The following is an 18,220-nucleotide window of genomic DNA, read 5'->3' as shown; positions in this document are numbered from 1 at the left end:
CTGAATAACTTTTCTGTCCGCCATATTACTGCCTGTTCACCTCCAGCTATTCCTTCTATGAGCAGCTGATTTACACAAATTAGCGTCTGTGTTCTGTAATTGATGAGCTATTTCTGAATGCAGTTGGGATATAATATAGGACAAATTTCAACATCTAGAAGATGTCCAAAATAAAGTTTTTTTTTGAATTGCAAACTAATCAGACCCTTACACACAGGTTTAAGGAGTGACATGCAAAGTGGTATAGGTGTGGTTCCAGAAGTTAACCATCTCGGTGCGAAGTCTCTGCTTGATAGAGCTCATGTTGATGTCCTTGTTAATCTCCAAATACTGAGTGTATGTTGACGTATAATGGGTCCATGCGGTGGGAACTTCGGAGTGGCCCCTACTTGGATCGCTGAAAGACAAAATGTGTTTTAGTCATGCTGGTTACTTTGAGCAGCTTATAATCAAAGCTTTGATATTAGAAACATAACTTCTGATGCTGGAAAACGGAGATGAAAACAGTCAGCAACTCAGGCAATCCGTTTCAGCATGGTCTTGCTCTTATTTCTGCCCACTTTGACACCATCCTTCCTTCCTGGTTCAGTCCCTACCAATTGACATCTGTCATACCACTTCAGCATATGTACAACCAGATCAATTGCACAATGGAGGTAAAATCCCCCTAGACTTTTCCCCAACAATGGTAGTGTGTAACACCTGTCCCCATATTGATGATGCCTGACCTGCTGTGTTCCTCCAGCACTTTGTATTTTGCTCAGTATCTACATACAAATGGTTTTTTAAAAAAAAGAAGTTTTAGTGCATCATATAAAGGATGCTGTGGACTGTCTGAATAAAAATCAGTCAAACTATCTGACTTGACGCAGCATTTGATACACATCTTGCTGCAGATCTGTGGATGGAATTTTCACCTACGGCCTGAAGGTTATTCCAGAGGCTGGACAACAAAAAGAGAGGCCAATGTAACCAGTGCAAAACTGGAGTCTCTGCTCAAGCAGAAAAAGCCATCTTTCATTTGAATTGCTAATCTGTCCTTCCGGGAGAATGCAAGAGATCTCAAAGTCTGTGGAAGGACTTTGCTCAGAGTCTGTTTTAAATTTTATTCCTTTATAAATATCACTAAAAATAAATTATCACCCTCTCATTTGCAGGGTTTTGCTCTGCACAGGTTGGCAGTGATGTTTCCTGCATTACCAGTAACAATAGGCAACCATAATTGAGAACTACATGAGCTGTGAAATGGTTCGGCAATTCCTGAATTGAAAGCCGAAATGCAAATCTATTCTTTCATTTACCCACCCTGTGTGGGCAAAGTTGGTCCAGTAGGCAATCATGCTTCTTGAGACATCTCTGTCCCTCGATCGGTATCCGACGAGTAGCAAATGGTTTTCCAAAGACGTACTGCAGATCATCTGCATGGTCAGCGCCCATCCATTTAGGATATATAGGAGCCCGGGAGGGGTAAGAAACAGGTAGCTGAAGGTTTGTGCTCCCCTAGGAGAGGAGTGAAAAGAAAGAAAGAACAATGAAAATAACACATGCTAACACAAAAACAAAGTTGCGAGGTCTGAAGAAGGTCCAACGAATGCACCCATCTGCCTTTCCTAGATGCTGCATCCACGGAGTCTCGAAGTCTGTTCTCTGTCATCCTATCATCGGAGAGGGTTCGGCCGAAACGTCCTATTTTATCCATAGATGCTGCCGCACCCGCTGAGTTTATCCAGGCCTTTTGTCCACCTTCCTTGTTTGGCCTTTTGGACAAGGATGGCAGGCCAGATTTCATTACTGCTGGTTTATTGGATAGCTGATTATACCTTCCTCACCCTCGTGTGGTGGTCGTCTAGTAATTCAGTCCGCCTCACAATCTCCCGGTTGCTAAACACTAACTCTCCTTCCCATTCTGACATTTCTGTCCTGTGCCTTCTCCATTGTCAGAGTGATGCCCAGCACAAATTGGAGGAACAGCACCTCATTTTCACTTGGGCAGTTTACACCCCAGCAGTATGACTATTTATTTCTCTAACTTAAAGTAACCCTTGCTTTCCCACTCTCCGTCCCTCCCCCACCCTAGTTCTCGGACTAGTTTCACAATTCTGATTAATTTTACTGATTGATTGCCCCCTTGTCACCTTCCCCTCAGCTAACAATGAACCATTCTACATTTCCTTGTCATTGTCTGCTTTGATTTATAGTTTTCACACCTTACCCTTCCATATCTCTAGACTCCCTCTCCCCTGACTCTCAGTCTGAAGAAGGGTCTCGACGCGAAACGTCATACCCATTCCTTCTCTCCAGAGATGCTGCCTGTCCCGCTGAGTTACTCCAGCAATTTGTAAACCAGCAGTGTAAACCAGCAATCCTTCCTGCACTAAACATTTCCACTTCTGTACAGTGCTCTGCTTAATTTGCTACGCAGATGTAGCTATAGATTAAAGGTCTAAATTAAACTTACTGAGCATGGCGATAATGAAGATCCAGTGCCAGTTGTGTGGGCACCAAGAAGAGCGCATCTGTCTCCAGATCCACGATTGTCTTTTTAATGGTCTCCTGACTTGGACTGGAAGGCCAGTTCTTGGTATATTGCTTATAAGTGATGTCAACACCCTGTCCTTTTGTGTCTACGGTGAGTCCTCGAATGAGATTATTCAGATCACTCCTGTAGATAACAACAATTAAGGACATTTGGTGGATTTTTTTTTAAATTAAAGCTTGACGAGATAATACTGTTACGATTGTAATGAATCACTGGATAGGTTGTTTAAACTAAGCCATTGCCTATTAAGTCCATTACAACTTATACTCCAATCCCTGCCTTTGGTTCTTACCAATATGCCATTATTATAACCTGCAAAAGTAAACTATAATGTCTAATTTTAAAATAAATTTGTTTGTAAATCTCTCCTTTGACTCACTCCTCGCTTTTCCCAACATCCTCTCCAATCCTACACCAAGAAGTTATTATCTGTTTCACAACAGCATATCGTTGCTTCACAGGAGTGACAGCAACCAAAACTTGGCATCAATACACATGAGATATTGGGGCAGATGAACAGTTTGGATAGGCTGTCTGCTTGAAAAGGAAGGATTACCAGGTCTATGTGGAAAGGTCAAGCAGGATGGAACAGGTAAAGAGTGTTTAATTGTCATATGTGCCAAAGTGGAACCATGAAATTATTTTCTTTTCGTTCAGACCGAAAGGTCTGAATGACAAATAAAGGATTCAATTCAATTCAATTCAATTCAATGAAATTCTTACTTGCAACTAATTGCTCTTTGGACATCAGTGTAGGGATGATTATATGATGCATCATGAAACCTACCTGCGATGAAGCATCTGGTCACCTGTACTCATACCCTCCCTCTAAGGTGGTATTGCATCAAAAATATTTATTTTCATATTGATCTCGCTAAGCATATCAGGATGTTTCTAAACTTCAGTTTCTATGACACTGTTGATATATTCTATGAAAAAGCTGTCAGAAATTGATTGCACTCCAATTCTAGTGTTACATAAAGGTACAAGTGTCATCTCTACATCCTGTCGATACTTCTCTATCCACTTTTTCACCTAATACAGGCCAGGGACAATTTGATCAATTTATTAGAAGCTGTCCAGCTTCATGGGATCACTGGAATCAACTTTTATAATACGAATGAACCAGGAACAGAGGGAGTGGAACATGTACTTGTGTCCCCTAGATCTCTACACCAATGATCAATGAGTTCTGAATCTCGGAGAGTTTTCAAACAAGAACAATTTATTTCTTCACAAAGGGACTGGAGGGGGTTTGAGCCACCTGCCGATGATAATTATGCTTGATATAGAGTCAAGGGGAAATAGGAAGGACTCTAACCCAAGACAAACAAAAATAATAGAATGAATAAAATAATACATGTTCCATACGGGTAGGTTTTTCCAGCCTTATTGATTGATTGTACATCCAGGCCAGCAAAAAGATGTCCATCCATATTGTTGACACCGGCGATGTAATCAATTTCAGCAGCATTGTGGTAGAGCTTCTTTGGCTCATCAGGAATGAAGTCTCCATCAATGACAGGAGACCATATCAGATAGTATACAAGAGGAGCTAAGGGATTGTAAAGAAAGGGAAAATAATTGGTCAGTTCTGCTGTTCCTCACCCATGCAAAATAAATTCACAATTTAATTCCCTCGGTATAGATAATTACCACTTAATGCTTTTCGTTTTTCTGATTACTTGCTTCAATTGCTGCCATTTTAGGTACAGGAAGAAAGCCAATAGTAACAGTGTTGGCTCTTTTTTGCAGAGGAAATGGTCAATGCATTTTATAGGGCAGTGTGATAAATAGCAAACACTGTGCAGAAGGAAAAAGAAACAATGAGTGGGAAAAGGGTCAAGCCTTTTCTTTACTGAGTGTTGAGAATTGGGAACGCCTTAACATAGGCAAATTGTCATGGTGTTATGGCATAGTTTGCACTAGAATTGGAGTATAATCAATTTCTGACAGCTTTTTCATAGAATATATCAACAGTCATAGAAACTGAAGTTTAGAAACATCAATATCAATGACTGCTTAGCGAGATCAATACGAAAATAAATATTTTTGATGCAATACCACCTTAGAGGGAAGGTATGAGTACAGGCGACCAGATGCTTCGTCGCAGGTAGGTTTCATGATGCATCATAAAATAACAGAAAAATGAGATCAAGATATGAAGGAGAAAGCAATAGGTTCTGAGAATGGGATTGGCTGGTGGGTTGGGAGGAAGTTCATGTGGAGCATAAATGATCATCAGGTGAACAGTCTAAAGAAGCCCCTTGAAGGCAGACAGAAGACATTTGCAAAGGGAAGAAGCAATAATCAATTGACAGAAGCAACTTCAGCCCATTTTAGATACCTTTCACGTAAATACGTTGTGCTTTAGGTTTGGTTTCGGTTTAGTATTGTCATATCTACTGAGGTACAGTGAAAAACTTTGTTTTGCATGCTATCCAATCAAACCAGATAATACTGTACATTGATACAATCAATCCAAACTCAAGTAAAATAGCAGAGAAAAGGAAAAGTGGTGAATATAGTTCTCAGGATTGTAGAATATCGTTCTCAGAATTAGAGTGTAATATTGCCAGACACAACAATTCTTAAGGGGTTGGACAGGCTAGATGCAGGAAGATTATTCCCGATGTTGGGGAAGTCCAGAACTAGGGGTCACAGTTTAAGGATAAGAGGGAAGTCTTTTAGGACCGAGATGAGAAAATCATTTTTTACACAGAGAGTGGTGAATCTGTGGAATTCTCTGCCACAGAAGGTAGTTGAGGCCAGTTCATTGGCTATATTTAAGAGGGAGTTAGATGTGGCCCTTGTGGCTAAAGGGATCAGGGGGTATGGAGAGAAGGCAGGTACAGGATACTGAGTTGGATGATCAGCCATGATTATATTGAATGGCGGTGCAGGCTCGAAGGGCCGAATGGCCTACTCCTGCACCTATTTTCTATGTTTCTATGTAACATCCAATGTCCGCAAAGGGGTAGAGGTGAATTGAACAGCACCCTGGCTCATGGAAACCCCAGAATGTAAACAGACTTAAATGAAATAGAAACATTGACATTATTATGCATCTTACTTTCTAAGTTTATCAGTTTTAAAGGAATAGCCAGAGTGACAGCTTTCGGGTCGGTGATCTTCAGACAGGCCATCATGGAAGCAGTGTCATTCCTCGAACAGCCCACCTTGTTAGCAAGCTGAAAAATTCCAGATCACGTCTTAGAATGTTCAGTTACTGCGAATGTTTCTCAGAGTAACCATTGCCCTCATCAAGTACACCCAGACCAAGAATTTTTAATTCAGTCTCATTGTTTATCTTAGATTCTAAAATGGCAATAAATTGGCCACTAACATGTATACTTCCTGCATCAGCTGGTATGAAATTAACAAGTTGTATGAACATTTTCATGATATTCAACACTTCTTTAACATTAGACATTAAGATGGGAGCTTAACCTGGAAAGTGTGAAGTATTGCACTGTGGAAGGTCAAATGTAAGGGGAAAGTATAGTTATAGCAGAACTCATAACAGCATTGATGTAAAGAGTGATATTAGGGTCCATTTCCTTAGTTTAGTTTATCATTGTAGTGTGTATCGAGATACAGCGAGAAGCTTTTGTTTGCATGTTATGTAGTCAAAAAGTCTGGACATGATTACAAATTAAGTCGTCCACAGATAAATGATGAAAGGTACAACATTTAGTGCAAGATAAAGTCCGATTAAAGATAGTTCAAAAGTTTCCAATGGGGTAGATGGGAGGTCAGGACCGCACTCGAGCTGATGGAACCTTATTAAGGTGGCAAAACAACTGGATAGAGGGGTGAAGAAGGTGTATGGTATGCTCGTCATAATTGGTCAGGACACTAAGTAAAAGAGTCAGGAATTCATTTTGTAGCTTTGTAAAACTTTGGTTAGGTCACATTTGGAACATCGTGTGCAATTCTGGTCAGCCTATTACAGGAAGAACATGGAGAGGCTTTGGAGATGGTACAGGAGGTTTACCAGAATTCTGCCTGGTTTAGATAATATTTGCTATAAGGAGCGGTTGGACAACCTTGGATTGTTTTCTCTGGTGCATCAGAGGTTGTGGGGAGGCCTGGTAGAAATATATAAAATTATGAGAAACACAGCTAGGATAACAGTCAGAACCTTTTTCTCACGGTGGAATTGTCAAACACTAGAGGGCAAAGCTTGAGATAAGAGGGAATGTTTAAAGGGGATGCGCAGGGCGAGTTTTTTTTTAACATACTGAGAGTGGAGGGTGCCTGGAATGCACTGCCAGAGGTGGTGGAAGAAGATATTATCTTGGTGTTTAGATAGGCATGAGATTCTGCAGGAAATTGTGGGATATGGATCATGTGCAGGCAGGAGGAATTAGTTTAATTTGACCTCATGTTCTGCACAGCAACAAAGGGCTATATGCACTGAGTTCCTGAGCTAGATGCACACAATTTGCTCTGTGGGGTGGGGGGGGGGGAGAATACCTTTTCACCATATTAAATAAAGCAGATGATTTAAAACTACGGGTGGCATTGACAATCCAACTCTGCTGATTTTCTGAAAGATAGTTTGCTTGTTGTCTTGATGTTTCTGCAGCTCTACTGACCTGCTGTGCCCAATGTAACGGGTTCCTCTGAATTGCCCAGGAAGTAGTAGCAACCCCACTCTGTGAAATTGCTCGCTTTATTATTCCTTTGTTGTATGGTGACAATGTCTGTGAAAGAGAATAAAAATCTAAATAAGTTTGACGTACAAGTATTCACTTACTGTAAGTATTTTTATGGGGCGGGTGAAGAATGTGGTCACAATGTGGTTGGAATCCATATTAAGGATCCCTAACTTAATACAATGGCTTAGGTGCAGTCTAGTACTCCAAGCACTTCAGCTTTGAGTTGTGTTTCCTACGGTACAAAGTGCTAGATTATCTACTATAAATGTCTCAAAAATTAGTCAAGACGACTAGCTAAGTTCATCTACTGTCCAAATAAGGATACATGGAGAAAGCAGAGAAGATTATTTTATCTAGAAAACAAACCGGAAACAAAATGATCTGGCACACCTTTCATAAAATTCCTTCAGGTAAATTGGATTGAAAGGAGAAAAATGAGAGAAGCAAAATCAATATCCATACGATGCTACAGGTGAATGATCTCCCATGCTAAAACAATTCTAGTTCTGCTTCCCCAGAGATGTAGGCCATCACCCCATGCACTGGGTCACCGACTCTTTCTGATAATATCAAATAGTCCAAGTAAAACTGGTCCCATTTCCATTTTATCAAGGACAAAGTCCAGGAATTGTCCAAATGTTGGCTTATGTTATTTTTCCTGTCGGGCCAAAATTGTCAAGTTTAATTACAGTGAAACTGTTCCATCTGCAGCTCAGTCCTGTTCCATCCACCACGTCACCCATCCATCAATGCCATGTCGAGTTACCTGCAGGGAGACACTAGCAGCTCCTGCAGACTCCCCAAAGATTGTGATTCTAGTTGGGTCTCCACCGAATGCAGCAATATTCCTTTTCACCCAACTAATGGCCATGTGCTGATCCCATAAACCTTGGTTACCTATGCATTGCGACAAATAGCAGTGATGGACAATACTGAAGAAAGAAAAATATAAACATTTGAAAATTGTTAAGAAAAATTCATTAATCGTGGAATTGGCAGGTAGTTTAAACTGTTTGAGATAAATTGTCTCGACCCGTAACACCTTCCACAGATATTGCCTGACCCGTCAAGTTCCTCCGTTAGCTCTCTTATTAAAGATACCAACATCTGCAGTTTCTTGCGTCGAAACGGTTTACTCTCAGGACCAGATTTGTATTTATAATGCATTAAAGGATAATATAATTGGTTGTCCAAATATATTACTGAATTTGAAGTATAGCTTACTGCGGTGCCGAGTTGTAAAACTAATTAATGTCCGGCAAGTTATTCAGATGTTGGAAATTGTCCTTATGTTTTTTAAGTGGAGAGTGAGTCAGGGCAAAGTGAGTGGAAGTGTAGGAGCTAAGAGTGGATGGAGGTGTGGGTGTGTGTGTGCATAGTGGATTGGAGGAATAAACTTTGAGCAGGAGGAGGGGTGTTTGAAGTTAGGAAGAAAGAAGGAAGCGGCTGACTAGGAACGGATGCAAGTTAGGAATTGGAGATGGTGGAATTTAGAGGTAGGGGGATGGGGACTAGGAGATGTGTGAGGGTGGAGACCAAGAATCAGGTAGGAATGGCAGGGTTGGATGCATTATACCATTAGCATTTACATAGCAAATTATAGCAACATAATCTTTAGGCAGATTAATGTAAATCTGACCAAAATAGTATAGAGATCTTGAATAATATAGCCCTAGGGAAGTTACAATGATAGGCAGAGGCGAAATCAAAGAGAAGATTAAAAATAAGGATGAGGAACTAGTAATGATAGTAAAAGGGTCTGAACACTCACCTGGTGCATTGGCATCACCTGTACTCAGAAACCCCAGAGGACCAACCCGATAGTTGAAGGTCACGACTATTACTTTGCCTCGAGATGCAATCTCCAGCCCATCGTATAGATAGTTATTCAGGAAGTTGGCTCCGTGCCCTGATCCTATCAAGAAACCTCCTCCAAAGATCCAAATCATAACAGGCAGATCGGTGGACACTGAGGAAGACACGTGAAGAGAGATTTTTCATTATATGATCAGATTAAAATCAATAATAGGTGTTTTTTAGAAAATAGATACAGATGGAAACAGGTCCACGCTGGCCATCAATCACCTGTTTTCACTAGTTATGTGTTATCCCATTTTCTCATCCCACACTGTACACACTATGGGAAATTTTACACGCGTCAATCAACCTGCAAACCAACACGTCTTTGGAACATTGTAGGAAACCGGAGCACCCGGAGGAAACCCAGGCTGTCACAGGAAGAAAATGTAAACTCCACACAGACAGTACCCAAGGTCAGGATCCAACAGACAGTGGCTCGACCAGCAGCATCACTCTCCCACTGCAAGTGTTTATATAAATGAAGTATGGATCTCGTTCATTACTATCATTACTATTACAAGAGAGCTTACTGAATACGCAGTGGAACTATTACAAAATACAAAAATGCTGGAATTATTCAGCAGGTGAGCCAGTGTCAGGTCTTTGACATTAAATATTTCCTTTGCTTTTTCCACAAACGCTGGCTGGATGTTCCTGGTACTTTTTGCTTTTGTTTAAATTTTCCAGCATTTCCAATTATTTTATTTCCATTTAGTAGTGAAAAAAGTTTGTTTTGTTTTAGCTGTATCAATGTCAAACTGTCACAGGTAGAGCATAATTTACAGACAATAAAATTCCCTTTACGGTGAACCATTAAAATTCCCAGGTGGAATACAGATTAAGTTGTAATAAAGCTATCCGTTCAAACACTTCCAGTTGTGCTGCAGGTGCAAACTCAAATTAATTGGTATTTATGTCGGGATATTTTCAGTGTATTGAAACTTAGGTGAAGAGAGGCACACTGGCACAACTAGTGATATAACTATGCCCGTGGGTTGCCACAAAATACACGCACTTTGTCAGGCAGGGTACAGTTGATGGAAACTGTGGATGAATAGCAATTGGGTTAAAGGTATTTTATTACAAGGATCTTAAATCTACCATGTGAATAATTGGATCTGCCAAAGATCAGTGCCAAGTATTTTTCACGAGTGTAAAAAAAAACAAAAAAAACTTGACATCACAACACCGACAGAAGTTTCCAAACAAACATATTATTTCATGGACATTTTAAAAGGAAGAAAGGCGGCAAAGAAAGTGGGACACACGTTCCTAATATTGATGCACCTTTACAATCAGTAACATGAGAATGTTAGCTGCGTACAGTTTTAACCTGTGACTTTCATTTACCTTTTCTCCCATGTGGGACCCAAATATTCAGGTAAAGACAATCTTCATTCCCATAAACAGAATCCTGAGTCAAAGTTGCCTGGAAACACCTGGGTTTGAATTTTTTAGCCGTCAGGATATCTGGTAATGACATAAACACCAGAAGTTAGTGGAAAGAAAATACAGCGATTGTTCACAATCCTCGGAAAATGTCAAGAGCCTTTACAGAATTTAAGTGTAGACATTGTGATAGCAGAAGGCAAGAGATCAGCAAAATCAACAACAAATTCAGAAAGCAAACTTATTAGTGATTATTTGGAGCAGATTTTTTAAAACGAATGTTTTAACAGATTGGTCCTCCCCTTCCCCTCCTCCCCACACACCACCTCTCCCACACCAGCCGCCCCCCCGCACACCGCCTCAGCATGGGTGCACCACAAGGCTGGGTACTCTCTCCTCTCCTCTACTCTCTCTACACCGACGACTGCACCTCCACAGACTCCTCTGTCAAGCTTCACAAGTTTGCGGATGACACAACCCTGATTGGACTGATCCAGGATGGGGATGAATCTGCCTACAGATAGGAAGTGGCACAGCTGGCAAAAAGAAATACTACTGAACTAATATCCACAAAAATACATTTTAAAATTAAGTGCATTCTGTTGTATAATTCTATAATTTTAATTAAGACTTTCATGTTGATAAAACTAAACTAAATTAATGGCTCTTACAACTCCGGCAATATTGTACTAGTAATGGCACCTGAATTATGTGCTTTGGTCTCTGGAGTGGAAACTGATTTTGGAAGTGACAACAAAACAGTGTATTATCACCCAGTGGTGCAGTGGCTGTTTCTGGTCTGGTAATCCAGGCTGATTTGTATTGATAATGCAGTGTTACAGGTTATAATCTCTTCATGGCAGTCAATGATTTTAAATTCAATTTTGTGAGAGAGAAAAAAAAAAATCAGACTGGATAGATGGTTCACTGTTGTGTTTTAAATCAAGGAAATCTCTCGTCATTAATCATACCCTATGTTTCTATGTTTCTATACCCGACTATATTACATGTGATTCCCCGACAGACGTCATATGCAATTCATTTTGGATTTGCTCTCTGAAATGGCCATTTAGTTACACCAAATTATAAAGTACATCTGACTATATGGGCTGCAAGAATTCAAACATTTGATTTGCCAACATCTTCTCAAGCATAATAAATGCTAGCATTGCCAGCAACACTCACAACTCAAGTCTAAATAAAAAAAAATATCTGTTGTCTATTGAGATTAAATTCGCAATCTTTGTAAAAGAAGAATGGTAGTTTCCAATGAACCTGACTTCTACTCAGCTTCTCCCTTGCACCGACTGGATATTGGACATTGAAGAAATATTGTATCAATTTTTAAGAGACGATACAGGCATCGCAAAATGCAAACAAAAAGGAAATTTGTTACCAGGCCATCTGGGGTGTGGTTCAGCTTTCACAAATCGCTTTGGGGTGGCAGCAAAAGGAATTCCTCTGAAAATGTCCACAGATGAAAAAAGTCCATCTCTTTTATAGGTGCCTTCCACAAGACCGCCTTCAGTTTGCACAACACCCAGCTGTTGAAAAGGAGCGAGAAACCAGAGAAGGAGAAAATAGTGTGAGAGAAAGAGAAATATGGTAAAGAGAATCAGCTGAAGGAATCATATGGAACCTGTTCCGAGGCGGTTAATTAATCAATTAATGTTGGTTGATTCATTCATGCAGAATTGCTACGTAACAGCATCATATACAATTCAATGTCTTACATTTTTTAACAATGTTCCAATTGTAAATCCAAAAACCCTTTCTACTTCAGAAAAACAGTGCTGGAAGAACTACATGAACTGCAAGAACTGTATTTCCATTCTTAATAATCGAACAATTCCATGCACATACAATTTCACTGTTCTTTTAAACAAACTCTTATCAAAGGACTATGGAAACAAGGAACTGCAGATGGTGGTTTACAAAAAAGGACAAAAATTGCTGGAGTAACTCAGCCGGTCAGGCAGCATCTCTGAAGAACACGGATAGGTGACTTTTGGGTTGTGTCTGATGAGGGTCCCAACCTGAAAGTCTCCTATCCATGTTCTCCAGAGATGCTGCCTGACCCACGGAGTTACTCCAGCACATTGTGTCTGTTATGTAAGTAATAGAAATAGTGTTACCTGCCTCCAAGTTAAATGTATTCATCCCGAATACATAACAGTGTCTTCTTTTGTAATCTGCACTTCATTGTTGCTACTCTTGTAGGGAGATGGATGTGAAAATGGGATGACAGAGAACTAGGGTGAACGGGTGATCGATGGTCGGCATTTATCAAAAGACTATTAAACCAGTTAAATACAGAATCAACGCACCTCTGCACTCTCATTAAACATGTCTAGTGGATTAGATGGAGTAAACCTCCTTCTAAAAGGCTTTGATCTGAAATCAGAGATCCTTTTCACTGTCTGCATGAGACTGGCATCTTGCAAGCCAGTGAAACACTTACTAAGCACCGATTTCTGTTATGGGTGGATTCCTTGTTTAACACGCATCATACCAACTACCTCCATAGCTGCAGAATTTCCTACTGTGACAGTAATATCGAGACCCTCAAATCGCTTTGAGAGCAACTCAATTGGAACATTTGTCCTTTTCCCAAAATTTGCAAATAATGGAGTTTGATGAAACTTACCGTGGCTCTTGCTGCAACACTGAGAAAGAAACTGCCAAACAGGAGCCCAAGAAACTGCCAGCAAGCCATCTCACAGGTCTGCACTTTGAATCTGTGCTCTTCCAACATGCATGTTTATATACATGAATCTATGCCAGCATTGTGTATTGACCACAAATAACGCTGTCAAGGTTGGCCTGTTTATTTTAATAAACAAGCATATCTTAATCACATTATTTAACATGGATAGGCATTAATATCAGCAAAAGACTAGTTTTCAAGGCCAGTGACAATACTTTATCAATATTACAGTTCAGTAAAACCTCCTGCTTAAAGTAGGAATGTTTCAGATGGTTTCTTTGTTCACTCCCCTCCCCCACAATTTTAACCAAACCATTGAGATATATTCACAAAATCAATATATCTCTATATCAGAGGACAAGGCGGGGACTCATCCCGGCCAGTTGCTTTCCAATGGTTCACTTTCAGGAACTGATAGCTGATGGTGGGTACAGGTGGACTGAGGAAAACTGAACAACTGAACAACCTAGAGTTTCTACCTGGTGAAGAGGAGATGAAAAAAAAGCTTTCAATATCACCATGGAGTTCCTCAAGTAGATGCAGAAGTCCATCACCTCTGGTATTTCATATATACATTCCACACAAAAGTGCTTTTGTATAGAAGGGTTTCGGCCCAAAACGTTGCCTATTTCCTTCGCTCCATGGATGCTGCCTCACCCGCTGAGTTTCTCCAGCATTTTAGTCTACCTTCTATTTTCCAGCATCTGCAGTTCCTTCTTGAACAATGCTTTTGTATAGACTAGATTGTGCTGGCCATCATTCCGAGATTAAATGATACTCACCAATAAATTGGCCGAGGCAATTCTACACATAATTAAGCAAATGCAGACCGCAGGAGGAATAAAGTGGGTCAGGCAACATCTGTGGACAGTATAACACAGAGTGCTGGCTTAACTCAAGGCAGAAACTCGGGAGTACGTGGATAGATGACCCTTCTTCAGGCTGATTGTAGCGTGGGAGAGAAAAAGGGAGGGAATAGGCAGGCAACATTTTAGCTTGTGTCTCTTCCTAGATTCCAACGACTTTACATAAGTTTGACATAGCTGAAAATGTCCTGGCTTCTGTTGCACATTCACAAACCTAATTTACTTAATTGTGATGTACGCAAGAGCAATTTTGTTCAAAAATGTTAGAAACAGTAATGCTGCTAGGAACATTTTGTCAGGCTAATTGGTGGTTTTATCTCAGGAGATAAACTTCTGGGAACTCAGTACGCTGCAGAGCTACTTGGAAACATGGCCTGGATTTGGCATGAAATCTTTAGCATCAATAAGGAATAGCTTCTAAATTACAACACAAGAGTTGTACACATCAGAAGGAGAAAGTTTGTGCATTAAAACACCCACCAGGAGCAGTCAGATCTTTGCTCTCCGATATACCATCGATTGTCTGATATCCATTCCGACTGCTGGGACTGTCCATCTCACATGCCAGCCATGAACAACAGCAGACCGGGCTGGCACTATGCTTGCCATGTGTAGTGTACCATGGGCACAGGAACAGCATTGATCACAACATGGAATGAAGCATTAAACACGTCTCTCGGTTTCCAAACATAAAGGATTTCCGTATCTCTAGTCACAGAGGGGACATCTCCCTGGTATCCATCAATATTCATCAACTGACATTCGCAAAAGAGAGAACTGGCCATTTACTTCTCCATATTGGTACTCTGAGAGTTCCTGTGCATGTGAAAGGTAGAATCACCGGAACATCAGTTCTGAAAGAGGTCATCTGGAGCATCCTGCCGGTACCAGTTCTTTAAAATACTTTCCAATCTGATCCAGGGATTCTCCTTTTACCCCCGGAAGGATGCATATTAATCAATAGACAATAGACAATAATCTTCTTTAATTAAAACACTTGGACAGGTACATTGATAGTATCACTTTATTGTATACTATAAATGTCAGTTCTCTTTCATATGCAATTGAGAGCACAGTTTTACAACATCCAGCTAATGATGAAGAAAGAGGGCACCAAAAAAACCAAAGCAGATCTGTGACAGGGATGAGTCAGTTTTCATGATGGCAGCTCCATAAAACAATTTGTGCTGACCTCACAATACCCCCCCCCCCCCCCCCCCCCCCCCCCCCCCCCCCCGCCGCCGCCGGTCTGGCACTGTTGCCTCCTGTGGGTAAACAGTTCCAAGAAGCACACACACTAATAACTGTTTACACAGCTGAGAATTTCCTACCCTTGAGATTAGTTTAAGTTGTGAGTTTGAAGCAGCTGTTGCCCACATGCTTTCCATTTGCATTGGATCACACCGACTGCACTCCACAATTCTCCGACAGCACCTATTTTCGCATGGCGGACAGAAGAACAAAGAGAATAATCACAGGGCCACTACCCTGCACCCATTGTTGGACTCTCCTTCTTATTCCATGCTGTTGTCATGTCCTGCCTCAGTCAGATTCAGAATGTCCACAGATATCAAAGTTAACTGTACATCATTCACCAAATGCAGAAAACAGCCCTTCTGAAGCTGTAGTCACCCATGAGTGCGGTCTGTGTCCATTCAGGCCACACACAATCCTTTCCTAATACTAACAACCTCCGCACCACACTACCAAGAAATCCACATGGGAATACCAAGGGTGGGGAGTGATTAAAGATGCGTTTGGTAATGTGAGTGAGGGTCATGTCATCTCTAACTATTCACTTGCAAATGTATTAACACATGAGTATAGAAGCTGGGATGTAATGTTAAAATTGTACAAGGCATTGGTGAGACCAAATCTGGAGTATGGTGTACAATTTTGGTCGCCCAATTATAGGAAGGATGTCAACAAAATAGAGAGAGTACAGAGGAGATTTACTAGAATGTTGGCTGGGTTTCAACAATTAAGTTACAGAGAAAGGTTGAATAAGTTAGGTCTTTATTCTCTGGAGCGCAGAAGGTTAAGGGGGGACTTGATAGAGGTCTTTAAAATGATGAGAGGGATAGACAGAGTTGATGTGGACAAGCTTTTCCCTTTGAGAATAGGGAAGATTCAAACAAGAGGACATGACTTCAGAATTAAGGGACAGAAATTTAGGGGTAACATGAGGGGGAACTTCTTTACTCAGAGAGTGGTAGCGGTGTGGAATGAGCTTCCAGTGGAAGTGGTGGAGGCAGGTTCGTTGGTTTCATTTTAAAATAAATTGGATAGACATATGGATGAGAAGGGAATGGAGGGTTATGGTATGAGTGCAGGCAGGTGGGACTAAGGGAAAATAATTGTTCGGCACGGACTTGTAGGGCCGAGATGGCCTGTTTCCGTGCTGTAATTGTTATATGGTTATATGGTTCTCTCCCAAACCACAGCCAAGGAATTTACGTACAAACTGAGTGAAACTAGATTCACGGGCTGTTTTGTGCAGAGTGCAGGTTTGTTCAAAGTACATACATTTCAGGGGCGTTCCCATTTGTCTGCAGTATTAACTGCTGGGAAGTGGGAAGAATCCTGGTCTTCAGAGACCAATCCAGGCACAACTGAAATTGGAAAGCAAAAATCTACAGGCGCTGAAAACCTGAAATAAAACAGTAAATGCTGAGACCACTGAAGCAGTCTGATTGTGGAACCTCCACTTCCCTTCCACCTCTAATGTCTGTTGGTTGTTCTATCCCCCCCCCTCCACCCACACACTGTCCAGAACCGGACAATGTTTCCCCCTCTACCCTCAAGCTCTGTGCCGAGCAACCGGTCCACACAGACATTTTCAATCAGTCCCTGCAAACCTGCACTGTCCCTGCCTGCTTCAAAGTCTCCACTATTGTTCCTGTACCCAAAATGCCAAGGATTACTGGTCTTAATGACTACAGGCCTGTCGCACTGACCTCTGTAATCATGAAAACCCTTGAAAGACGTGCTAGCCCAGCTGAAAAGTATCACAAACCCCTGCAGTTTGCATTCCGGGCCAATAGGTCAGTTAACCTCAGCCTGCACTTCATGCTCCAGCATCTAGACCGCCAGGGGACCTAGGCAAGGATTTTATTTGTGATTTTAGCTCTGCGTTCAACACCATTGTGCCAGATCTACTACACTCCGAACTCTCCCAGTTGACTGTGCCTGAACCCCTATGTCAATGGATCACCAACATCTTGACAGACAGGAAGCAGCATGTGAGGCTGGGAAAGTACATCTCAGATCCACTGACCCTCAGCATAGAGGCACTGCAAGGCTGCATACTCTCCCTTCTCCTCTACTCTCTCTACACCAATGACTGCACCTCCACAGGCTCCTCCGTCAAGCTTCTCAAGTTTGCGGACGACATAACCCTGATTGAATTGATCCAGGATGGGGAGGAATCTGCCTTCAGACAGGAAGTGACACAGCTGGCGTCCTGGTGCCATTACAACAACCTGGAGCTCAATGTTCTTAAGACAGTGGAATTGATTGTAGCCTTTAGGAGAGCTCCCCCTCCCCTCCCCCCACTCACCTTCAACAACACCACAGTCACATCTGTGGAGTCATTTCCTTGGAACCATCATCTCCAGTGACATAAAATGGGAGGCCACCATCGACTCCATGGACAAAAAGGCCCAACAGAGGATGTACTTCCTGCGGCAGCTGAGAAAATAATCTGCCACAGGCAACGATGGTCCAGTTTTATACTGCTATCATAGAGTCTGTCCTCACCTTCTCCATCATTGTCCGATTTGGCTCAGCCACCAAGCACGGCATCCGGAGGCTGCAGCGCATTGTTTGATCAGCCGAGAAGGTTGTTGGCTGCAACCTTCCCCCATTGACGAACTGTACACTGCAAGGGCCAGGACGCGAGCGGGTAAGATAATCTCTGACCCCTCACACCCTGGCCACAAACTCGCTGAATCACTTCCCTCTGGAAGGCGACTCCGGACTGTCAAAGCCGCCACAGCCAGACATAAACAGCTTTTTTCCATGAGCAGTAGCTCTACTCAACAGCCAAATGTCTGTAGCCTCCTTTTGCTCTGGTATATTATTTTATTCTTCACATGTTTAAATTATAACGTTTTATTTTTAATGGTTTACTGTATATCGTGTTGTTAACCTTGCGAGCAAATTACCAAGGTAAATTATTTGTATGTATACATAC

General features: G+C 41.5%; 1 protein-coding gene across 1 annotated transcript; it reads right to left on the bottom strand.

Moving 5' to 3' along the window:
• Positions 1 to 203: 203 nt before the first annotated feature.
• cel (carboxyl ester lipase) lies at positions 204 to 14,298 on the bottom strand. The gene is given in 13 exon segments (XM_033048966.1): positions 204 to 397; positions 1,306 to 1,380; positions 1,382 to 1,469; positions 1,472 to 1,500; positions 2,459 to 2,662; positions 3,911 to 4,094; positions 5,613 to 5,730; positions 7,141 to 7,248; positions 7,970 to 8,100; positions 8,975 to 9,172; positions 10,414 to 10,533; positions 11,849 to 11,996; positions 13,942 to 14,298. Coding segments are annotated over 13 exon segments (1,611 nt in total). The 5' UTR covers positions 13,972 to 14,298; the 3' UTR covers positions 204 to 219.
• Positions 14,299 to 18,220: the final 3,922 nt, after the last annotated feature.

The sequence above is a fragment of the Amblyraja radiata genome, chromosome 32 (genome assembly GCF_010909765.2).
Source record: "Amblyraja radiata isolate CabotCenter1 chromosome 32, sAmbRad1.1.pri, whole genome shotgun sequence".
NCBI lineage: Eukaryota > Metazoa > Chordata > Chondrichthyes > Rajiformes > Rajidae > Amblyraja > Amblyraja radiata.
The sequence above is the reverse complement of the archived record's forward strand: the minus strand, read 5'-3'. Positions and strand labels throughout refer to the sequence as shown.